Below are 25,675 nucleotides of genomic sequence, written 5' to 3'. Positions count from 1 at the left end.
GTACACAGGGGTTTCCAACCCTTGAAACTTGTACATTGTCTCTACACACGTTCTGTGACACAAAAATACCTGCTTGTGCATACACATACACAACTAATTAAAAACAAAAACAAAAAATATTAGTGTTTGGGTTAGAGATTTAGCTCAGTGGTAGAGTAAGAGTACTGGCCTAGCAAGTACAGGACCCTGTTTTAGGCTGGGGGGGGTATATACGGAAAAAAATATATGAAAAAATATATATGAAAAAGACCAACATAAGAAAACAAAAGAAAGGGAACTACATTAGTGTCACTTTTTTGCCTAGCTATTTTCTGCTGCTGCCCCTTCTCAGGAATGCCCAAACATCTCAATCTGGCACACAGGCTGGTTCTTGGACCATTCACCAAAGGAAGCTTAGATTCCCAGCATAGCTGAGGAACCCTTTTCCCCAAGCAGACTCCATCTTCTCTGCATCTGCTTATGCAGTCCCCTGGGCTTGGACCCTGGTACCATCCCTGCCCTTGTTTGACCATTGATCAACCATTCAAGATCCAATTCCCTTATCACTTCTTCCGAGAAGCCTGTCTTCTGGGTCCTCTCTGCTCCTACAGCTGTATTCTGCTTTAACATTTCACAGTGATTTACTCCCAAGGTATATTCACATCTCCCTATCATCTAAGGAAAGGAAGAGATCTTCCTCATCTGTGTTACCCCAACTTCAGGCACAGTGCCTGATAAACAGAGGCACCAAACTGGTCAAGTCTGTGTCCCCTCCACCACAGCTCATCTGCATACCCTGTGGCCAAGAGTAGAGAGGCTGAGGTGAGTGCAGCCCTTCTCCTTGGAGCACCCTAAACTATGCCTGGAGGAGCCAGGGGACCCTTCACATAGCTTTGTTTCCATTCTAGGACAGTCCCCCTCAGTCAGGATCTGACCTTCCCGGAGATCTCTCACTTTTTCATGTGATTGGACACATTTCTGTCTCACTCTCCCCACCACCACAAACCTCCTCTCCTGTGCTCTCAGTGGGAAGCTTTCCTCTTCATGCTCACCGAGTGGCCAGAGCAATCACTACTGCCTCCCTTTTGTGCTGTTTGTTTTATTCTTTTCTTTTCAGAAAACACTTTTTTTCGAGACAGGGTCTCACTATGTAGCCCAGGCTGTCCTCAAACTCAGAGAGATCCACCTGCCTCTGGTTCCTGAGTGCTGGGATTAAAGGCATGCATCACCACGAGCTGGCTTCCAATAAATGTGATTTTAAAATTTGTGTTATGCCAGGTGTGGTGGTGCACGCCTTTAATCCCAACACTCGGGAGGCAGATGCAGGTGTATCTCTGTGAGTTCCAGGGCAGGCTCCAAAGGTACACAGAGGAGGAACCCTGTCTCAGCGGAAAAAAAAAAAAAAATTACACTGATTGAGCTGGAGAGTTAGCTCACCTCACCATTGCTGCTCCCACAAGGACCAGGGTTTGATTACCAGAAAATATTTGGTAGCTCCCAAACCACCTGTTCTCAGGGGTTTCAATGCCCTCTTCTAACCTCCAAGGGCACTAGGCACACATGTGGAACATACACACACACACAAACATACATACAGACTAATCATTCATATACATAAATCTAAAAATAACTAAAAATTACATTTATTTGATGTGTGTGTAGAGGATAGAGCATGACTAACAGGGGTCAGTTCTCTCCTTCCACCATATTGAGCCCAGGGATTGAACTCTGGTTGTCAGGGTTTGTGCAAAGTGCCTTGACCCTCTAAACCACCTTACCAGCATTCTCTCCCCACCATAAAGCAGTGTCCTGGCTTGGCACCTGGCACAAGACAGGGTTGTGGTGACTGCTTGCTGGGAGAATCAAGATATATTCTACTAGGACAGCAGTATCACCGCCTTTCAGAAGATTTTTATACCCAGCTAACCATTCCATAGACCTGTTACCATGGCAAGTCATTAGAGCTGTGAGTTTCAGTTCACCTATGGGAGTGGCAGCACATAACTCCCTAGGGTTGTCAAAATGAGGATGACAAGGCCTGAAGTAGTACACACAGAAGCTTTTGTACACAACTGGCCTTCAGTTAGTATCAGCAATCACAGCTATCATAGCCTCTGGGATCCAGAGAAGCCAGACAAGGAGCATCCCAGTTTGGAAGCTCACACCTCTGACTCCACAGAGAAAGAACCACAGGACACAGGCTTATTGGGAGTATAAAAATAAGACTTTTTCTTCTTATCACATCAATTATCAAAGAAAGAAACATACGTAACAAAAATACAAAGCTCTGGTGGATTTTTTTGGGTTTTTTGTTTTTTTGCCCCTCCCCCCCAACACAACCCAACAGCCCTTGGCCAGGAGGCCCTTGGGTGCAGCCTGGATGCTGTGTTGAGCATCGCCCTGGAGCTCAGGAGGGCCGGTGGTCCAGGCCTCTCTGGGAACTGGCTGAGTACGAGTAGGCTTTGCCCAGTACCAGGCGGTCCCGGAGCAGCTTGAAGAAGGCATAGTAGTTGCTGAAGAGGATGAGGGCCAGGGAAACGGTCTGGTGCCACTTTTCCGAGGACATTAAGGAGTACAGCTGGTAGACAATGACGGCGCCCTCCAGCAGCAAGAGGATGTTAAGGATCCTCAGGGGGTTGCTGAAAAAGAACTACCCAGGGCGGGTAGGCAGAGGCCAGAAGGGTCTTGACACATGGTAAAGGGAACAATCTCTTGGGGGCCCATGTGGACTTGGGTGGGGGAAGACTGTGTAAGATCAGGGGTGAACGCTGCCACCTATCTGTCTTTGCTTGTAGTGTTCTGCTACTTCCACATAAGCTGTTAAAAATACTTCTGCTATTTGTTACCAGGCTGGCCTCGAACTCAGAGATCAGCCTAACTCTGCCTCCCAAGTCCTGGGGATCAAAGGCATGCACCACCACCGCCCAGCCCACTTAACCTTTTTTTTTTTTTTTTTTTTTTTTTTTTGGTTTTTTGAGACAGGGTTTCTCTATGGCTTTGGAGGCTGTCCTGTGGTATTGTTGGGCCTGAACAAATCAGAATCCCCCCACCCCGCTTTTTTTTTTTTTTTTACAGTGCTAGGGACTGAATCCAGGCTTCATATGTACAACAAACTTTAGCTCAGCAAATCTTGTATCATCAGCATGGAAAACCATTTATTTATTTTTAGTTGCTGGGCATCAAATGTATGGGAAGTCTGAGAATGTACTACAGTTCTTACTGCTTCCTCTGAAGCATTTCTACCTCTGGAAGCATAAGGGGTCATGGCAACACTCTCAGTCTTACAGTATGTCATGAAGGAAAATGAAATGTAGAACTCAAAACATTTTCCGCTAAGCTCAAGAGCACCAATGTCTATGGATTTCAGTCTGCGAGGAAAAGAACCCCAAACTTGTAGCGGGGTGAGGGAGCTGAAGAGACAGGATGCTGGGCTCAGGCCTGGGCTGTGAGTCTAGAAGCAAGACTCCTCTCTCTCAGTGAAATGAAGATAACTGCTGGCTGGGCAGTGGTGGAGTACCCCTTTAATCCCAGCACGCAGGAGGCAGGCAGAGGCAGGCAGATCTCTGTGAGTTCAAGGCCAGCCTGGTCTACAGAGCCAATGTCAGGACATCTCCAAAGTTACAGAGAAACCCTGTCTCAAAAAACCAAAAAAGGGAAAACAATAAAATAACTTCCCAGATTAATAATCTCCCAAACTGTGATCCTAGTGTCCTGGCTCCACAGGGTCCCCCAGCTCCAGCAGAGGTTACTAGGAAGTAAGGTAATTTCAGCTCCTTCAGATATAGCAGTGCCATGGAGTCTCGGTTGGAAAAGGGATTGGAGGCCAACAGCCTTGCTGAGTCAAGGCAAGCAAGCCTTTTCCCTGTGCTGACTCAGGCCATTTGCATGAGTTCCTAAGTTTCTCAATAAGGTACCCTTGAGTAAGTTAAAAATGCATGGGACACAGCAAATGGATTCATCAGTATTATGTCCACTGCTAAGATCTCTCTGCCTCCGTCTATCAGTCTGTACCTCCTCGCCCTTCTCTCTCTCCTTCAGTGCTAGGTTTAAAGGCATGAGCCATAGAACCTGCAGAACCCTTCCTTTTATTGTACCATCTTCAGTGCTCTGGACATCCCTGGACTGCATGTGTGCACTGTCCTCTGGGTTTTGGAAATAGTGAGAACAGCTATTATCATCCTGCTAAGCCCACCCACGCCCTGCCTTGAAGATGAGGCCCCACCCATTCTCCTGCCCAGAAAGGAGCACTCACGTGGAACCGGAAGTGGGAGACGTCAGAGGGGATGGCAACATTGTAGTGGCCCACGGCTTTGTAGACGCTCTTGCTGTGCTTCACCAGCACGCCCTGGGGCCACATGCATTCTTCTGTCCACCTGGAGGCACAGTCCAAGCATACATTTCGTCCCCAGGTCATCCATGAAAATGGGTACTAGAGGACTGGGCACAGGGTGGTCACTGGGCTCTACTTCCATTTCTACCATTCTGACACTGTGACTCTTCTGGGTCTCAGCTGCCTCCTCTATAAAGTGGGGTAACAATCACAAGTAATTCACTGCACTTAGATGTCTAGGGGTGAGGGGTTATGAAGAAAAACTCTTTCCTTTCAATTTGCCTCGATTGTAAGGGTCCACCACACGGCTACCTCGGTGGACCAGGGGTAAATGTGACTGCTCTGTTTAAAATGTGCTGAAGGCTTTGCAGCATTCCATAGATCTGACACGGCTTCCTGAGATCCTACATAGCAACCCTTGACTTCCACTGCAATGCTCATATTCTTGCATCAGTCACTCCCTCCAAACAGACCGACCTTCCCATGCCTTATCCTGAAAGGCTCTTTCTAATCTTTCTAAATCTAAGGTCCTCCAGAAAGCCTTTCTCAAGCTCTTTACAGAAATGAGTATTGTCTATTCTTTTTATTTTTGCTCTTTCTTTTTATTCTCACAGTGGTGTATTTATTATTATCATCATCATCATCATCATCATCATCATCATCATCATCATCATCATCTTATTTTTTACATTCCCAGGTCCGCCTTTCTCCTCTCCCTCTACTCCCCCCACTTCCTATCTGCTCCTCGGGGATCTTCTATTATTCCTTGAAGATCTTGCTGCTCACTGACTGGTCCACACCCCCCAGTGTTTGCCATTTGTCTCCTAGTCTGTATCATCTCTTTAGGAAGTAGACAGCATCTATTTCATGCTGGGTCCTCAGAGAATGCAATAAAATCTTGTCCCTGAGAAGCCAAATGAAAGCAGGGAGTTTCCTTCCAATTCCTATGAGATTTGGGGGAATCTAGGGTCCTGGATATAGCTATCAGGAGCTCTCGTGTAACCAGTATTCCACCCTCATTGATTCATTCACTTAAAAACACACGGCCCCAAGATATAACACTGAATGAAAGAAGCTGGCCACAGGAGTGACTACTGAGGCCAAGGCGGTGGTGTTGCACGCCTTTACTCCAGCATTTGGGAGGCAGAGGCAGGCAGATTTCTTAGTCTGAGGCCAGCCTTGTCTCTTTATCAAGTTCCAGAAAAGCCAGGGCTACAGAGAAAACCCTGTCTCAAAAACAAAAACAAACAAAACAAAGTCAACTAATTGTAGAATTTGTAGTTTGTATAGTATGCTTCACTCTATGTAAATTTTACCTAAAAAAATAAATAAATAAAAAAGATAGATCTAGAGCAATGGCTCAGCAGCAGTTAACAGCACTGGTTAAATTTCCAGCACCCATGTGGTGGCTCACAACCATCTGTAATTTCAGTTCCAGGCAATGTGACACCCTCTTCTGACCTCTGTGGTCACCAGAAATGCAGGCAAAGCATTCATATCCATAAATTAAAACAAATCAATTTAAATAATAAAAACACAAACACATACAAAACCTAGCAAGACACTGAAATAAGAGAGAGAGGATAGCTGTGTGCTACACAGACAAGAGGCATGGTTTCTAGAGGCTTTCAGTCCTGGAATGAGTGGCAGGAGACAAAGGAATAGAACATAGCACCTGGAGGGAGTATGGTGGAAGGCACTGAAAGGAGAGAGAGGTCCTTTACTGAGGAGGACACCTGGATCTTCTAGGCAGTCAGGAAAGAAGGCAGGACAGAAAGAACATTCCAAGCAAAAGACACATCATGGGGACAAGCTGGATGTGGAAGTGCATGAAGTATATCAGAACCCAAAGAGGTTTGGTCTGGCCAGAAGCAACGTGTGTGTTAGGATGTAGGAAAAATACGAAGGGCTCATCGGCCCCAGCCAATCAGCCTGGAACCTGTGCAAAGGGTCTCGACCTTAGTCAAACACCTGAGTGTGATACAGACAGGCAGCTTGCTTTCTTTCTGTCTCTTTTCTTTTTTTGGTTTTTCAATACAGGGTTTCTCTGTATAACCCTGGTTGTCCTGGAACTCACTCTGTACACCAGGCTGACCTTGAAGTCAGAAGTTGCCTCTGCCTCCCAGGTGCTGGGATTAAAGACATCAGCCATTACATCCAGCTATATTAGCCTACTACTTCCTTCTCTCCAGCATAGCAGGTGAAGCCAAGCCCTCTTGTGGTGAATTCAGGAAGGTTGCTTCTCTCTGGACCTCCTAAACCGAGCAGGCAAAGGATCCTGATTGACAGGAGCACTAACACAAGGCCCTTGGCCTCTCTGTTTGTGCTTTTACTCTAATTACCTCCAGCTAAAAAGCTGTCCTAGATGCTTCCTCTTGGCTGGCTTCAGACTCAGGTATGAGAACTTTCGATGAGTGATGATTAGTATAATCAGGACAGGGGCTCAGATGAAGGGCTGTGCAAGTATTAGGCACCAGTGAAGAATGAGGAGGGTAAAGGTTAGCTCAGCATCCCAGGGCTGCTGTGCAGGAAGATGTGAACTTCTGTTCTGGGAACAGTGTTAGCCTGCAGCTAGGTCTTTTGCTCACTCATCTTAACTCATTTTTATGTGGTTATCTTCCTTCATCAGTGTGTGAATTTGTTAAAGATTTCATCTGTTGTTTTATCCCTAGATAGGGTTTACCACAAGCTAACAGAGAACCTCATTTTGTCTTGACTGAGGTTTTGAAAAGAACACATAGCTCCCCTCACTTATAGGTCAAAGACCAAGCTCCTCTGCCTGATACAGAGCCCCAGGCTGGGGATGACTGCTGAAGAAGGAGGCCATGTACTAGTGGAGGGAATCAGTGGGCAGGGACAGAAGTGAAGAATAACTGCATGCATGAGCAGTAAGTCAGTGAGTGAGTGAACAAATGGGACAGTAAATGAGAAAGTCAGTAGGTCCAGTGAGTTCCACCTGTGCCCCTCCCATGCGCAGTATACCTGCGAGCTACTCAAGGACAAAGAACAGGTCTATCTGGGGCCCCACAATACTCTAGAAACAAGTCCTAATATATAAGACCAGCTTCATAACTATTTGCTGGCCAACTGAGTTAGTGAGAAGATAGGGAGTGACTCCATACCCTGACCAGGGGAACTGGGGTTGTTGGGCAGGGCAGGGTGGGGCAACTCACGGGTGCTGCAGCACGTTGGAGCAAAGAGCTGGGTCCACCTTTTGCCAGCAGCCTAGATGGGCAGCAGCCTTATGCAGCAGGTCACAGTAGCTGGCAGGAAGCAGGTGCTGCATGAGGATCACAGAGGTGCTGATGGACACCAGCAGGAAGAGCTCGCAGGACCAACGCTTGTCATAGTAATGGGTATTCTGAGGAGAGCAGGACGCGGGTCAGGCTCAGGATATCCACAACGGCCTCACTCCCTCTCCCTTCCCTGATTCTACCTTGAAGCCAGGGCAGTACCATGGGGATTTCAGGATGGCCTGAATCCAACAATTACAAACCTCAGAAGGGCAGCTTAGAGTCTACCTCTAGCAGCCCATTTCCTATGACGGAATATTGCTCTACTGCCCACTGGGGTCAGAGCTCCGGGATCCAAAAGATTAACTGTAACTGACTTCTAGCAAACAATTTAACTTGTCTATGCTTTCCTTTCCTCATTAATTAGATGAGGGTAACGGGAACCACAAACAATCCAGGCATTAGAGATTTTATATATATCAAAGTTCTCTGCAGACAGAGTCTTCTTAACATCCAATTTTAAAACATTTCATGTGGTGACAGGGATGTGTCTCAATAGTTAACAGCACTGGCTGCTGCTTTTCCACAGGATCTGGGTTCAATTCCTGGCACCAACATGGTGACTCATAACTATCTCTAACTCCAATTCCAGGGACTCTAATACCCTCTTCTGGCCTCTGAGGACACCAGGCACATAAGTGGTGTATAGACCTATATACATAGGCAAAAAATACTCATACACAATAACTAAAGAAAAAAAATATTTTATGTAATGTGTATGAGTATTTTGCCAGTATGTCTGTGGGAGGCAGAAATAGATGGAGCTCTGTGAGTTCCAGGCCAGCCTGGTCTACAGAGCTAGTTCCAGGACAACCAGGGCTGTTACGCAGAGAAACCGTTTCAAAAAACAAGCAAACCAACAAAAAGAAAATTGTGAGGCACCATGTGGGCACACTGGGAACCGAATCCTGGTCCTCTGTAGGAGCAGCAATAGTCTTAATTGCTGAGCCATTATCTCCTGCCCTAGCTCCTGGTTTCTTTATTCTATGGCAAAACAGGACACTCACAGACCTGTGCCAAAGCAGTCACTGACTTATGAAGATTCTTCCATTGATCAGGAGTTCTTAGATAGGTCACTCCCTTACAAGAACCCTTGTTCTTTTTATTACTGATTCCAGAGGGGAAATTCAACCAAAAGTGGCAGAGATGAGGCTGGGAGGATGACTTAGCTGGTAAAGCAAGAGGACCCGAGTTCTAGTCCTCGGAATCTATGTAAAAAAGCTGGGTATGGTGGCTCAGTGTCTGCATATTCAGCACCAGGAAAGCAGAGACAGGAATATCTCCTGGTCTAGACAAATCATAAGCTCCAGATTCAATAACAGACCATCTCAAGAAATAAGGTGGAGGGGCTGGAGAGACGGCTCAGAGGTTAAGAGCACTGACTGCTTTTCCAGAGGTCCTAAGTTCAATTCCCAGCAACCACATGGTGGCTCACAGCCATCATTATGAGATCTGCTGCCCTCTTCTGGTGTGCAGATATACATGGAAGCAGAATGTTGTATACGTAATAAATAAATAAAATCTAAAAAAAAGAAACAAATAAGGTGGAGAACAACTGAGGAAGACACCCAATTACAATCTCTGGCTTCCACCTTTATGTACACACACACACACACACACACACACACACACACACACACACACACACACTTTTCCTGTGCTGAGCTGTGTACCTTGACGAACCAGACAGGCACGAAGGCCACGTAGTAGGCGCTCAGCATGGCGCTGACAAGCACCTCCTTCATGCGCCAGTTGAAGTCCATTTTGAGGAACTCTACTTCGTTGCGGATGAGGCTGGGTGACAAGCAGCAGGCATGGGTGGGCATGGCTTCTGGGCCATACAGCTGCCGAGTGTGCTGCTTCCACGTCTCCCGCAGGGTCAGCAAGTAGTCCCGACTCCTTGCCAGGCCACTGACTGCTTCTCGGGGCCCCATGGAAGCCACATGGCTGAAGAGGTTTGTCTTGCGAAGATCGTAGTTCAGCTGCAGGAACGGAATGTACATCCCAAACCTGCCGTACAAGACAGTGGTGAGGCCAGCCCTGTCCAAAGGCCGGGGTCCCGACCCTCAGCCCAGGAAGGGCTCCGCTTCTCTCGCGAGGCCTCGGGCCTGGAGGATACTCTGAGAGGAAAGCTTACTCATTCTCCTATCCTGCCATCCCTCCATCCAAGTCAATAGTTCAAAAACGTGTCTTAGTATCAAGTACACGCTGGAACTGAGCATACAGTAGGAAGCAAGTTCTTTCCTGCAAGGTGATAACTAACAATCACCATGGCAACCCACACTCATTGGGCATAGTAGCCCTAGTTTACAGCTGTCCTGGAACTGACTCTGTAGACCAGGCTGGTCTCAAACTCAGAGAATGAATCGCCTCTGCCTCCTGAATACTGGGATTAAAGACATGCTCCACCACCACCTGGCTCAGGCTAAGTATTCTACATGTACCCTTTTCTTTCTTTTTCTTTGTTTCTTTCTTAAAGAATTTATTTATTTGCATTGGTGTTTTTCGGGCATCTATGCCTGTGTGAGGATGTCAGACTTGTAGTTACAAACAGTTGTTAGCTGCCATGCAGTGCTGGGAATTGAACCCAGGTCCTCCGGAACAACAGTCAGTGCTCTTAACCACTGAACCATCTCTCCAACCCCTTCTTTCTTATAAGAATAACAGGTGTTAGGTGCTATGATTTAATCCTTTTCTCAAGGAAGCTGTGGGTCACAGCAGTGTTAAGTTCTCAAAGGTTATACAATTAGTAAGGAAGAAAGAGAACCAAGGTTTAGACCTAGAAGTGTCAGGGACTAAATAAATTAAGAAAAACAAAGCAAAAAAACCCCAAAATAACCCACCTCCAATCAATTAAAAGCATAAGACGGGGAGCAGGCAGGGTGTGTCTTTATTTTAATCTCACTACTCGGGAGGCAGAGGCAGGCGGTTCTCTGAGTTTGGGGCCAGCCTGATCTACAGAGTGAGTGCCAGGACAACCAGGACCACCTTCAGAGATTCTGTCTCAAAAAACAAAAACAAGGAAACAAAAAAGGCATAAGATGGACAATGGTGGCATGTGCCAGTAATTTCAGAACCTGGGATGCTGAGGCAAAAAGATCATGGGTTCCAGGCTAGCCTGAGCTATACATCGAGACCACACTCAAAAAAGCAAAATATAACACAATGCCACAAAACAGCTCTAGGTTGCATAAATGGATGCATATATATAAGAGAATGCTCTTCACTTTGCAGGGGAGAATGTACAGAAACAAATACTTATCCTGTGTCTATTATGTGCCAGGTGCTGAAACGGACACTTGAACGGCACACATATGTCCCCTAAGCAGTACCCGAGCAAGGATAGGAAGAATTTGTCAAGGGTTATTGGAGCGTGTGGCTGGGACTATAAGGACAAACTATACAGGACCCATAACCAGAAAGAGTACAACTACAGCTTTAACTAGCCTCACTAAAATTATTTTGGAGACAGAGTGTTACTATGTAACCCAGCCTTAGCTTTATCCTTAACTTGTTAGGTAGACTAGGCAATTCTCCAAATTAAGATCCTCCTGTCTCGACATCCTCAATGCTCAGACTATAGGCATTTGCCACTACGTTGGAAGAAATGTTACATTCTTGATGATGTGTGCTATATACACAAGCCTAAGCCTATCACAGTTGTTGCCTGTTTCTGTACTGAACATGTATAGTTTTCCCTTTGGCATGCATCTTTAAACAATAGTTATCAACTTTATTTGAATTGGAAACTTTTTACATAGCATTTACATTGATGCTATTAATACCTAATAATTAGGTATTAAAGGTAATCTAGATAATGAGGTATACAGGAAGATGTATGTAACTGCCTGTCAAACAGGACTTGAACATCTTAGATTTGGACATCTGTAGGATGAACTGGACAGAATCCAAAGGGATGACAAGGGGGTAACGTCACACGAGTTCTAGTAGTACTTAATCATAAAAACCCGGAGTCAGATATCTGGGTATATGCTAAAAAACCAGAGAAGTAAAAAAATCCAGCCACTAGAGAGACTTCTCACCTCTACCGAATCTTCAAACCCAATCAGTAATCATGTCTTTAGGAATCCTCAGACTGAATGCCCTGAGCTCCTGTCTCCTCCCCCTTATATTCCCTCTCTCCATCCGGCCATATCACTCCTGTCTCCACCTCCCTAGTGTTGAGATAAAAGGTGTGAGCTCTGTTTCTCTTTGAGAATGGATCTACTGTAGTCCAAAGTAGCCTTGAACTCACAGAGATCATTTGCCTCTGTCTCCCGAGTACTGGGATTACAGGTGTGTGCTACCACTGCCTGGCCTCTATGGCTAACTAGTGGCTTAGCTCCACACTCTGATCTTCAGGAAAGTCTCTTTTTTTTTGTTTGTTTTTTTGTTTTTCGAGACAGGGTTTCTCTGTGGCTTTGGAGGCTGTCCTGGAACTAGCTCTTGTAGACCAGGCTAGTCTCAAAATCACAGAGATCCGCCTGCCTCTGCCTCCCAAGTGCTGGGATTAAAGGCATGCCATGCGCCACCACCACCCAGCTTTCAGGCAAGCTTTATTTGTTAGATCACAAACAAAATATCACCAGTAAGGGCCAGAGAGATGGCCGAGTGAGTAAAGGTACTTGTCACCAAGATTGACAACTTGACTTAGTCACCTGGAACCCATGTGGTGGAGGAGAAAACCAACTCCTGTAAATATCTTTTGATCTCCACATGTGTACCATAGAATGCACACACATCCACTTTTTTTTGTTTGTGTTTCGAGACAGGGTTTCTCTGTGTAGCTTTGGAGCCTATCCTGGCGCCACCAACGCCGGCTCACACATGCACTTATACAAATAAACATAATTTAAAAAAATTTAAGGGCCAGGTGTGGAGGCACACACCTTTAATCCCAGCTCGGGAGGCAGAGGTAGGTGGATTTCATTGGGTTCGAGGCCACCCTGGCTGACAAGGTGAGTTCCAGCAGAGAAACACACATACACACACACACACACACACACACACACACACACACAATCAGAAATCAATAAAGAAGTGTCAGAGATGAAAAACATGATTTCTAGGGATGCAGAGATCTCAAATTGCTGTAAGACAAATTTTAGGATATCTCTCTAGAAGCAAAAAGAGAAGCAGGGAGGCAGATATAAAAAACATGAGAGAAAATATAAGAGAAACATATTTAAACCATGAGATTTGCTATCTAACAAATACAAGTTCCAGAGGAAAAAAAAAAAGCAAAATAGAACATTTCCCAGAATGAAGAATTACAGAATTCTGACAGGTGAATAATGAAAACTCTACATCAGACACTCGTAAAATCTCAAGTAATTAAAAGATAGACTATTCCCAAAAACTCTTAGAACCTGGAATGAAATTGGCATCAGACTTCTCACAAGCCACACTGTATACTAGAAGCAAGGGAAAATATGAATCTCAACTTGGAAATCTGTATTTAGCAAACCATCAATCAAGAATTGGGGTAGAGAGAGCTGGAGCGATAGCTCAGCAGTTAAGAGTGCTTATTGTTCTTGCAGAGGACCAGGTTGAGTTCTCAGGACCTACGTGGTAGCTCACAGTCACCAGTACATCAAGCCCCAGGTGATGTTCTCTTCTGGTCTCTGCAGGCTCTTGAACACATAAATTCATAGGCTCACATACATACATATAAATAAATGGAGAAAACAAAACAAAAAGGATTAAAAAAAAGGGTAAAGGTAGAATAAAGACATTTTGGACATGCAAAGACATAAAATGCACACACTCCCAAACAGTCATTGCTAGGGCAATTACCTGATAATGTACTTAGCAAAACAAGGGAGAAACCAGAGAAGGCATGGGACCCAAGAAAGCATGCCAAGTCAGAAGGGCAGCAAGGGATGTCCCAGGCTGAGCTATATAGCAGCCTACAGAGCAGCCACTTCATTCTGGAACAGGAGGATGGGGGTCCTGGGGGGGGGGTAATCTCTGATGGTGAAAGGAACGGACTTCAGGTAACAGACAGCATGTTTGATGGGCTGGATAAACATGAGGAGATGATAACAGGCCATCTTTTCGTTTGTCAACAAGAAAAAAGAAAGGCGATTACAAACTCCATTTAAGAGTGTTATTATTTAAATATGAAGCACACTAAAATATGGCATGAGTTTAAGAAACAGAATTCAAGAGAAACTATTTGACTCTGACACTAGCAAGAGTCTTTTCATGAGGCCAAAGACCATAACCTAGAAACTAAAACAATGAGTGGTATTTTTGTACACTTACTAAGACTACACTACTTAGTAGTATTTAATTTTTATAACTAGCTTCAGGAAAGGATGGAAAGCTGAAATGTGGTTATGTAAGAGAATGTGGATATCGGCCTTGACAATGTAAGTGACTACAGTTGCCAGGAAGGAGAGGAGGAAAGGAAAAGAAGAGGCAATAGGTAGATTCCTAATTATTTTTCTTTAAATTTAAAAAAAATTATATGCGTATAGTTATGTGAATATGTGCATATGTGACTGCAGGTACTCCCAGAGTCCAGAAAAGTGAGTTATGTCCCCAGGAGCTAGAATCACATACATGAGTGCTGGGAACTTAACTCCTGTCCTCAGGAAGAGGAATATGTACTATTAACCACTGAGAGCTATCTTTGCAGCCCCAAAGGGGTCACAGTATTCTGATTCAAAACAGTATTGCTGACGACTAAAAGATACTGTTTTGCAATGTCTTGATATGGAAATCAGTTATGCACATGCTAATCAAGAGTTGTACCACAAAACAAAAAATATTTATTTATTTATTTATTTTATTTTGATTTGTTTTTTCATGATAGGGTTTCTCTGTGTAGTCCTGACTGTCCTGGAACTCACTCTGTTAGACCAGGTTGGCCTCAAACTCAAAGAGATCTGTCTACCTCTGCCTCCCACATGCTGCGATTAAAGGTGTGTGACACCACCACCTGGCTGCAAAATATATTAGTGACAAAGATAACCAAACGGAGGGAAAAAAAGCTCTCAAATACTGGAACCATTGGAAAAGTGGGGAGATGAGAGGGTGAGCTACATCCATCTACCATTGTAGGGAATCAGTGTGTATAAGCTTGCATGTTGTGTGTGGTATGCTTATATATGTGCTATATACATCCAGGTTATACAAGAAACCAGAAACAAGCCGAGCTAGTTCCAGGACAGCCTCTAAAGCCACAGAGAAACCCTGCCTCGAAAAACCAAAAAGAAAAACAAAACAAAACAAAACAAAATAAAAAACAGAAACAAGGCTGGACGGTAATGGCGAACATCTTTAATACCAACACTTGGGAGGCAGAGTTAGGCTGATCGCTGTGAATTCAAGACCAGCCTGGTCTACAAGAGTTAGTTCCAGGACAGGCTCCAAAGCTTCACAGAGAAACCCTGTCTTAAAAAAAAAAAAGAAAAGAAAAGAAAAGAAAAGAAAAGAAGAAGAAGAAGAAGAAGAAGAAGAAGAAGAAGAAGAAGCCAGAAACAGTGCTGATTACTCAACAAGATGGCTGGGAGGCAGCCGAAGTCAAGGGTAGACTTTTTCAATTTATTTTTTTTACATTTTTTTTGTTTTTGTTTTTCGAGACAGGGTTTCTCTGTGTAGCTTTGGAGCCTATCCTGGCACTCGCTCTGGAGACCAGGCTGGCCTCGAACTCAGAGATCCACCTACCTCTGGCTCCCCAGTGCTGGGATTAAAGGCGTGCGCCACCACTGCCTGGCTCATTTTTTTGACTTAAAAAAAATTCCTTTACTTTTGTGAGTATTCTGCCTACATGTGTGCCTGTGCACTATAAACATTCGTGCCGTGGATCGTCTGCAACTGAAGCTGCGGTTGTCAGCCATCAGGTGAGTGCTGAGAATGGAGCCCAGGACCTCTGGAAAAGCAGCAAGAGCTCTTAACTGGCTGCATAGGGAGATCCTGTCTCAACCCCCACAAAATAACAACAACAACAAACAAGCCAGGTAGTGGTGGTGCACAGCTTTAATCCCAGCACTTGGGAGGCAGAAGCAGGCAGATCTCTGAGTTCAAGGCCACCCTGGTCTACAGAGCGAATGCCAGGACAGCCAGAGCTACACAGAGAAACCCTGTTTTGAAAAAAAAACAAAACAAACAAAAAACCAAAACCAAACCAAAAACAAAACCCCAACCAAAATAAAACAAAAAACTTTAATTATATGAATGTATTAGGTAATTATAAAATTACTAACTAAAAGTTTTAAGTGCTAATCAAAGGTCTAGCTACAATACTATAAGTAGTTAAAACGTGGAGGAACACGTCTTTAGTCCCATGAGAGAGGCAGAGGCAGGTGGAGCACTGTGTGTTTCATGCCAACTTGGGCTACACAATGAGTTCTGGGCTAGCTAGGTTATACAGTGAGACCCTGTCTCAAATAAATAAAAAAAAAGGCATAAAACTAAAAAAACAAAAAACAAAAAACACTTAAAACTGTAAGTAAAAGAGATTGTTTGTTTGACTGTTGTTTTTCGAGACAGGGTCTCTCTGTGCATCCCTGACTGTTCCAGAACTTACTCTGTAGACCAGGCTGTCATTGAACTCAGAGATCTGCTTGCTTCTGCCCTCAGAATGCTGAGATTAAAAGTGTGCACCACCACTGCACAGCTTTTTAAAAACTATTTATTTTCATTTTATGTGCATTGGTGCTTTGCCTACGTATATCTTTGTGAGGGTATCAAGTCCCCTAGAACTGGAGTTAGAGATAGTTGTGAGCCTCTATCTGGGTGCTGGGAATTGAACCTGGGTCATCTGGAAGACCAGTCAGCACTCTTAAATGTTGAGCCACCTCTCCAGCTCCACCCCCCCCTTTTTAAGACAGGGTCTCATTATGTAGTTCTGGCTGTCCTTGAACTAGTAGATAAGAATAGCCTCAAACTCATAGAGATCTGCCTGCTTCCCAAGTGCTGGGATTAAAGACCTGTACCACCAACACCCAGGTTATAAACACCTTTTAAACTCACACACACACACACACACACACACACACACACACACACACACACACACACACAGACACACACAAATATAAATAAATAAATAAATAAATAAATAAATAAATAAATAAAACCAAAACCCTACTTATAATATAGCAGGTGTGACAGGTTCCTACACCAGCAGGAACCACAGGAAAGTGACTGCTAAACTTGCCAAAACAAGGTGGACAGTCCTTCAGGGTTCCTGCTTCATTGAAAAGTTTGCCAAAATATGGTTTAGGCCCATGTGCAGAGGGCCACCTCCCTGGTGTTTCTGTTCTCACTCACCTGCCTGCTGTTAGGGGGCAGTTTGCATCCTATATCCTTGTGCGGCTGCATCTGTATGTGTACAGGAATCCCCATACTCTCCAGGAGCCCTCAGATATTGCCAAGATCTTGGTCCAACAAATTAATGCATTTTTATGAGTTAAAAAAAAAGTCTGCAAAATACTATGGGCCTATAGGCTGAGGATGGATACCCCAACATTAAAGAACTCTGGGTGACTGTTATCTCTGTCATTTCTAGAGCTTTGGAAGTTGCTTACAATGCATTTCCTGTTTACTTAGGTAAGATTATATCCTTCTGGGGTCTCTGATGGAGTTGAAGACAGATAGTTATAGTTTTCCTTGGTTATAATAAAAGATAAATTATATATGAAACTTTAGACTCACAAAAATAGATGCTAGAGTATTTTCTTTAATTTATCAAATGCAAATAGACTAAACATCGTAACTGTAATTCTTTTTTTTTTTTAGTTTTTCGAGACAGGGTTTCTCTGTAATGCTTTAGAGGTTATCTTGGATCTCGCTCACACCAAAGCCACCAAAGCCCAGCTGTAACTTTAATTCTTGCCTGATAACTTGTTATATTAAAATTAAAATCTTCCTTTTTATTTAGATAGAAAAGGGGAGATGACAAGGAATATCCTTCTGCAAATATGCAATGCTTTTATTGGTATTTGGATAAAGCTGTTTCAGCCAACGGCCAGGAAAAATATAGCTAGTGGGAACCCAAAGATGCTGAAAGAAGGAAGGGGGGGGGCTCAGACACACGGGACACAACACCACCGGGACATACCATGTAGCCGCACTAGGAAAAGAAAATGTGAAGTAACAAGCATGAGCCTCATGGTAAAATATAGAATATTAGAAATGGGTAAACTTGCCGGGGGTGGTGGTGGCATATACCTTTAATCTCAGCACTCGGGAGGCAGAGGCAGGCGGATCTCTGTGAGTTCGAGACCAGCCTGGTCTATAAGACCTGTTGCAGGACAGCCTCCAAGAGAAACCCTGTCTCGAAAAAACCAAAAAAAAAAAAAAAAAAAAAAAAAGGCTGGAGAGAAGGCTCAATGGTTAAGAGCACTAACTGTTCTTCCAGAGGTCCTGAGTTCAAATCCTGGCAACCACATGGTAGCTCACAACCACCTTGAATACCCTTTGCTGGCATACAGGCAGAAGACTGTATACATAATAAATAAAAACTTAAAAAAAAAAAAGAAATGGGTTAACTTACTTAACTTATAGGTAGAGGTAGTCAGTAAGAAGCCTGAATCATTGGCCAAAATTATATTTAATATATTTGCCTCTGAGTGATTATTTTGCAAGTGGCTCCAGAGACCTGACCAGGAAGAACACATAAAAGCTTCCAACTACACATACTAGCATGCTTTTAGTCCTGCAGGGTAAGGAAGTAGAGGACCGAGCTCCAAAGCATTTCAAGAGCCAGAACTGCCCATTCACAGGAAGTAACTGGTTTTGTTGTTTGTTTTGTTGTTGTTATTGTGTTGTTTTGTTTTTTGAGATAGGGTTTCTCTGTGTTGCCCTGGCTGTCCTGGATCTCACTCTGTAGATCAGGCTGGCCTCAAACTCACAGAGATCCATCTGCTTCTGCCTCTTGAATGCTGGGATTAAAGGTGTGCGCCAACAATGTCTGTTAGGAAGTAACTGTTAATGCCCAGGAAGCCAGAAGACTGTTTGACTCTGGACCAGAGTGGGAAGCTCTGGGCTCTTCCCAGAGGCCATCTCTCCATCTTCAACAATTGACTTTCTGGTGGGCCAGGCAAGTGAGCTAAGCAGACACTGAGACAACCATACATGTGAAGACACACATACACACAGGCATGTTTCACACACAGACACTCATAGAGACATGTAACAAAGACACTGAAAAGCACCAAGAGATTTCATAAACATTGAGAGTGAAGGAGAAAAGGTGAAGGGAGAGGAGGTGAGGAGGGACACAGAGCGAACAGGAACTCAAAAACAAACAAACAAACAAACACATAAGCCAGAGAGAACGGAAAGGAAGACAGAGAGACAAAGAAAGCCCATGCATCCCCATTAGCAAATGTTTCCTTGGGCATTCAAAAGATCTGAATCCCATTCCAACCTCCCATCAAAAACATGAAGCAGCTTACATTACTTCAATTTCTTCTGCAGAAAAAAAGGCTAATCACCCTGACCTCAGGAGACGTCACCAGACACTGTGAGAAGCTGCTGCTGCTGCTGCCTGTCTGTGAGTATTCCAGACAAAGCACAGAGTCGAGCATCTGGTACTAGGCACTGAGGGCTGAGATGAGGGGTACTCACGGATAGCAGAGGAACAGGAGGTTCAGGAAGGAGTAGGTCCTGAAGAGGTGGATGAGGGACCGGCACAGACTCCAGCCTGTTGCCGTGAGAACGGTGAAGCGGGTGAGGAACAGCAGGATGGAGCGAAAGAGGGAAACCTTCCCCCTCTGAGAAGCCTGGGTCGGGATGAGATACGACAGGACGGGGCCTTGGATGGAGGCCACAGGAGCTATGCCCAAACCCCACCCACCATGGCCTATAATCCCACCCAGGGAACGGTGCACAGCAGGCTGGGAAGAGCCTGGTAAGGACAGGCTTTCTGATGCCCAGTGGGTTGGGAGATCCAACAGACACCATTATTGTTCTCCAAATAAGTCCACAAGGAGCTCAAAGGAAAAGCCTTAGGGTTAAGGGTTGGGTGTGTACTTTTTGGCATCCCATAGGAAGGGGGAGTCCCAAAGTCCCTGGCCAGCCTCCAGGACCAAATCACCTCCTTCACGATGGACCCAATGAAGCGGCGGCCCAGCACAATGGTGGTCACCATCAGCAAGTTGAAGTCGATCAGGTGGAAGTTCTGTCAGGGGCAGAGGCCTGGGAGTCACACGGGCCCCTTCTCCATACGTAGGCTTTTCTTATACCCACTACCTCCCACTGCCCAGTCCTTTCCACAGAGACTGTCCCCATTCTCTGACCTTCATTGGCCTCCAGCTGACTCAGGCCAGGAAATTACCTAGAGGAGTGGAACAGGACCCAGAGAAGGGTAGTGGGACAGTCCCTGGGGATAAGAGAGTGGTGTATGAGCACTCTCGCTCTAACACCCATGTCCGTGAGCCTCCTCTTCTGTCCAGAGTTCTTTCCACCCCTGGAACATTCATACATTCCCACAACTCATCTGTCAGACAGGCCTTAGGATCCAGTCTGCGTCTGATTCAACTCTGCTACCCTTACAATGCCCAGTATAGTCCCAAGCACACCACAAATAGTTAAGAGCCATCAGTTATGTTCCCTCTACATCCATCATGCCCAGAATGGAGCCAGGTATACAGTGGGCATATAGTGGTGCTTGGTAAGCTGTGCTAAATTTAAACCAAGCAAAACACACACACACACACACACACACACACACACACACACACACGATCCTGATTAAGCACCTACCAGGGAGGTGTGGGAGGGCGGGTGTGAGGGTGGGTACCACCAAACTGTCTTATAGATGTTGATGTAGTGCACGAACAAGGCTATGAGCTGGCAGAAGAAGAGCTGGAGCTCAAACAGAATGCTGGCCTGGACTGGCAGCTCTGGGATCTTGCAGTGCTGCAGAGGCACAACTGTCTGGGTGGCCAGTGGAGGGCTGGAGAGGCCTGTGCCAGAGCTGGTCCTGGAAAACAATAACGTCAGGAGCTAAGCTGAAAACCTGACTGGGAAAATCTTCCAGATGGAGCACAGGACTGTGGATTCCATCAGCTCACAGGAATGGATGGAGTCTTCCTTAGCTTGTCTGGTAGACAAAAGGAGCACAAGAAAAGAGCCTTTCTTCTCCTGGTTTTTATCCAGGTCCCTACACTTCCCAGGAGGGAATTATTAGGTTTGCTTTACAGATTAGGAAAGGGAGGTCCAGAGGCAGATGGCAACCTGTGCAAGCCATCAACAAATCAAGACTAGAACCCAATTGGGACCAGGGGCTGTGGTTTGCTCTACCCAATCGCATGGCACCTCTCTAAGTGAATACCCTCAGAGCTCTGGTTTTTGCAGCTGCTCAGTCCCCTCTAACTCCACCTGGCATGTAGGAGAGTACATCCTAACATCCAGTAAGCCACACTGGCATCCACACTGCCAAAGGAAGAAATGAGACACAGAGGTAGTTTAGGTAGCTTACCTGGTTCGAGAACGAACACTGGTCACAGATGCACTGGAAGTATGGCCTCCACCAGAGGCCCCCGAAGATCCTGGCTCACAGAGTGGATTTCGACAGTAAGATGTCCTGTTGGGACCTCTTCGTCCTCCTGGAGGGCATATATCAAGGATGACAACAACACTATCTTGGTTAACTGGTATTTCATTTTCTTCCTTCTGTCCATTTGATTTTTTTTTTTTAAAGATTTATTAATTTATTATGTATACAGTGTCCTGCCTGCATGAATGCATGCAGGCCAGAAGAGGGCACCAGATCTCATTACAGATGGTTGTGAGCCATCATGTGGTTGCTGGGAATTGAACTCAGGACCTCTGGAAGAGCAGCCAGTGCTCTACACTGCTGAGCCATCTCTCCAGACCCCTGGGATTGAACTTAGGTCAGCAGGTCTGCACAGTTCTCTACCACAGAGCTGGGATTACAGACTCATGTCACCACACTCAACTTCTTTTTTTATTGCTTCTCTGTGTAGCCCTGGCTACCCTGGAACTCTGTAGACCAGGCTGGCCTCAAACTCAGAGATTCACCTGTGTCTCCTCCCAAGCCCTGGGATCAAAAGTGCTAGCCACCACTGCCCAACCAGTGTCTTTTTTTGATTGTGCCCACATTGTTTACTAAGACAGGGTCTCCTGCTGAACTCAGAGCTCATCATTTCACTAACCAGTTTGCCCCAAGGATCCATTGCCTCCTGCCAGAGTGCTGGGACTGATTACAGGTGTGTAGCCACACCTGCCCAGCCAACTTTAGATGGGTGTTGGGAACCAACTCTGGTCCGCAGGCTAGCAGAGCGAGCATTTCATAAACTGAGCCTTCTCCCTAGGCCCCTTACTGCCAGTTTTGAAATGGCTGCTCCCATGACTCTTTCTTATTTCTATTTTTTTCCACCATCCACTCTCTAAAATTGTCTTTTTTAAAAAACATGTTTTAAAAATTTATTTTATGTGCATGAATGTTTTGACTACATGTATGTATGTGCACCACATGTCTGCCCAGTGAGTGCAGAAGTCAGAAGAGGGCTTCAGATCCCTGGAGCTGGAACTAGGGATGGCTATGAGTCACAATGTGGGTACTAGGAATTGAACCGAGGATCTTTGCAAAGAGTAACAAACAGGAAATTAACTTAGGCCCTCAGCAAGAGTAACAAATGCTGAGCAATTTCTCCAGTACTTCTGAAATTATCTTATTTGTTAACATGGTTATTGTGTCTCCTACTGAAATGGAAGGCCAATTATTATTTTTTTTAAAGCAACTTGCTGCATAGCTCAGGGTAGTCTCAAACTCATAACCCACCTGCCTGAGCCTCCCAAGTGGCAGGACTACAGGCACGTGCTACCAGACACTATGTCTTTGTCCCTGCTGTTTTCCTTACTCCAGCTCACTGGGGTATACACTGGTAAGTGAATAGGACCAGTGAGGTAGTATTTTCAGATTAGTAAACTGAATTTACAGGATACAAGAGACATGCAAGTAGGAGACTCTGAGTCACGAGCTGCTCAGCTCTGATATTTGCTGCATTTCATCTGATATGGGTCTCCACAAATTAACAACCTAGTCAGCTTTGAGACAAGCTTTTCCTCCAGGACTTTGAGATCTAACTCAATGCCTTGCTTAACTACAGGATGGCCTCTGAGACAGAGCTGTAGTTGCAAATCCAAAACTTAAGATTTTACAAAGCTATATCCCTAAGCTTAGTGGTCTAGCCCAAGATGCCAGACTAAGCATCCTGCACATTTCCAAGCCCTTAATCGAAGTTATGACTTGTTCATCTTCCTCATGGCAACACGGTAGCCTCCATTCATACAGTGTGGCCAGGCTTCCCTAGCTCTGAGGGTTTTCTGACAGGTCTTCAAAATGTGCATGTCCGAAGCTCTGACCTCACCAAGCCCCCAGACCGGAAGCTTTGTTCATATACTGTTATATTTGGCTTGGAAAACCCCACAGCCCAGGAACTCTGCCCACGCCCACTCTTCAAGCTCTGCACCCACACAGAGCCCTCAGCCCAGAAACTGCGACCACACACAACTGTCACCCCAAGGACAGTCAAAACTCTCTAGGACTAGAAGCTTGGCTTCCCTGGGGGTGGGGAGGAGTCTCCCTCCTGCCCCATCGCCCTCAGTGTAAGCCCCTAGAGTCCAGAAGGTTCTCGGCCACACGGGCGCCCAGGAGCCAGACCCTGGGCTCGCAGCCCAGCCACCAGGGGGCCCTGCCCCCATTTCCAGCCGGGAGAAGAGTGTGTGCCGCCCCCACCCCACCCCCGACCGAAGCCCAAGCCCCTCCGGGCCTTCTCTGTTTTGGAAGCTCCACCCACCACGCAGCGGCCCGCCCCCTCAGGACCGGAGGGGCGGGGTCCCGTCTGCGCCGCGTCCCTTCCCCTCCCCCTCCCCGCGGCTCCGGTCCGCGTGGGGCGACGGTTAGCAGCCGAGCCGCCCCTATCCCGCGGCCCCGACGAGCCCAGTCAGCTCTGCTCACCCATCTCCTTCCCCCGGCGCTCTCCGCTCGCCGCCGCAGCTCCTGCGGGCAATATGTCGGAGGCGACGGCGGCCGGGAGAGGACTAACCGCCGCAGCCCAGACCGGGTATCAGCCGCGCGCTCCCGCCAGCTGCTCAATTTGCATAGTAGGCGGGCTGGTAGCCGGGAGCGCGCTTCTTAAAGGGACCGTCTGATCACAGGTAGGGCTTGCGCTCTTTGTCTGGGCTTGCTCATGCCTTTCCTGAAACGACCACTGAAGAGAATCTGGAGGCGACGGACCCACTTTCAGAGGTTCTCCCCGTTTCTGTTCAGGCTGGTGGAGGACACTAGAGCGGCCTTCCGCCGCTGCTGAAATCCTATACTTACGCAGCAAGGATCAGCGCGTATCAAACTGGGCTTTCCTTGCTCTCGTTTTACTCTACTTTGGTCAACTCCAGTCAAAATCTAGGAGTCACTTCCCTTTTCCTCCAAAACCCTACATCCAGTCTTTGACCTAGTCTTGCTGACCCTAAGCTCCTAGCATCCTGTTTCTTCCACTGTTCACTGCCGCCATCTGCCATTTTCAAGCTTTGAAATTCTATTCTTGGGTATCGATAATAATTACCTATTAGGTTTTGGGTTTTTCATTTTTTCGACATTTTAAAATTTGGCATGCGGGGGCTTCGTGTAGCAGTGGAGGTTGGAGGACAACTTGTACGAGTTTCCTTCTTTCCCATGTAGGTACCCCGGGATCAACTTAAGGTGGTTGGGCTTTCTGGTAAGAACATTTGATTTTGAGACAGGGCTTTTGGTAGCTCAGGCTGGCCTTGAATTTGCTATGCATTGAAAGATGACTCTGAATTTCTGATCCTCTTCCTCCTCCCTTTCCTCCAGACTATAACAAGTTTATGCTGAGCTGCAAATCAAATCTAACGAAAGCACAACTTACCTAGCAGGTGTTGAAGATTACATGAAATAATCCATGTAGTACCTGTTTTAATCAGTGTTAGCCATCATTATGTTTGTCGAACACTTAACAGAGTAAGGAAGTCTATAAAGGAGCTACTGCTACTGTGATTTCTTCCCTTGCAAGCTCGATAAGCAATCTATGGGGGTGGAGTGATGGCGATTGAAACTAGGGCCTCACACATGCTAGGCAAGTGTTCTACCTACCACTGAGCTATATGCCCAGCCTCATAAACAATCATCTTGTGACTTCATTGCCTATCACAGTGCTTGGTACATATTAACTAAACAAATTAGAAGATATACATAGATTTCTACAGCTTAAATTATGGGGGCAGACAGACATAAAGTTAGTAAATTCTGTAGTATGTTGGAAGGTAATGTCAGAAGAACAGGAAAGAGTGTTGGTGTGCAAGTTTAAATAGAATGGGCAAAGCAGACTTCACTGAAATGTTAATCATCAAGTATCTGGGCGATTCTAGATAGAGTGAAGGCACTCAGCTGTTGTGTTTAAGAAGTAACAAGGGGGCTGGAGAGATGACTCAGCTGTTAAGGGCACTGGCTGCTCTTCCAGAGGTCTTGAAAACAACAAAAAGAAAGGAGGGGGATGGAGAGATGGCTCAGTGGGTAAGAGTGCATTTTGCTTTTACAGAAGACTCGGTAACTCCAGCATCCCAGTGTACACTTGTCAATTTGACACACACCAGGGTCATCTATAATGAGGGAATAATTGCATCTGTCAGATTGGCCCATAGGCAAATATTTTCTTGATTAATGATTGATGTGGGAAGACCCAGCCCACTGTGGGTACTATTACCCTGGGCAGGTGGTCCTGGGATATATAAGAAAGCAAGCTGGTCAAGCCATGGCCTCTACTTCAGTTCCTGCCCTCACTTCCCTTCCTGATGGACCACAACAGTCAGCTAAAATAACTCACCACACTTTTGCTCATGGTGCTTATCATTGCAATAAAAACCTAATTAGGACACAGAGATCCTGTCTCTGGTCTCCGAGGGTACCAGCACTCATGTACATACACTCACACACATACACCTCACAGTCACAGACATTCACAAAATTAAACTTTTATTAAAGAGAGGAGCCAGAGAGATGGCCCGCTGGATAGCACAACCTGCTATTCTAGAGGACCCATACTCAACTCCCAGTACCCACATGGCAGCTCCC

At 45.7% G+C, this 25,675-nt stretch overlaps 1 protein-coding gene and 1 long non-coding RNA gene across 5 annotated transcripts in view; one reads left to right on the top strand and one right to left on the bottom strand.

Moving 5' to 3' along the window:
* Positions 1-2,181: 2,181 nt before the first annotated feature.
* On the bottom strand, positions 2,182-23,676 carry Tmem39b (transmembrane protein 39B). 2 transcript variants are annotated; one of them, XM_027399401.2, is made up of 9 exons: positions 23,546-23,676; positions 21,041-21,167; positions 20,323-20,542; positions 19,655-19,738; positions 19,186-19,340; positions 9,276-9,612; positions 7,483-7,670; positions 4,232-4,352; positions 2,182-2,629 (listed from the first exon to the last, which is right to left on the bottom strand). In XM_027399401.2, the coding sequence occupies exons 1-9, from the start codon at positions 23,547-23,549 to the stop codon at positions 2,387-2,389; spliced, it is 1,479 nt and encodes a 492-aa protein (XP_027255202.1). In that variant the 5' UTR covers positions 23,550-23,676; the 3' UTR covers positions 2,182-2,386. The 2 variants fall into 2 exon arrangements, with proteins under 2 accessions (XP_027255202.1, XP_027255203.1); XM_027399402.2 differs by lacking the exons at positions 21,041-21,167; positions 23,546-23,676 and adding an exon at positions 19,857-19,939 and having other exon boundaries at positions 20,323-20,464.
* The window catches only part of LOC118238290, a 15,399-nt gene continuing 13,336 nt past the window's right edge, over positions 23,613-25,675 (top strand). For all 3 annotated transcript variants that reach the window (XR_004768154.1, XR_004768155.1, XR_004768153.1), the window contains exon 1: positions 23,613-23,745. This is a non-coding gene — a long non-coding RNA (uncharacterized LOC118238290). The remainder of the gene's footprint in view (positions 23,746-25,675) is intronic.

The sequence above is a fragment of the Cricetulus griseus genome, chromosome 2 (assembly GCF_003668045.3).
Source record: "Cricetulus griseus strain 17A/GY chromosome 2, alternate assembly CriGri-PICRH-1.0, whole genome shotgun sequence".
Classification (NCBI taxonomy): Eukaryota; Metazoa; Chordata; class Mammalia; order Rodentia; family Cricetidae; genus Cricetulus; species Cricetulus griseus.
The sequence above is the reverse complement of the archived record's forward strand: the minus strand, read 5'-3'. Positions and strand labels throughout refer to the sequence as shown.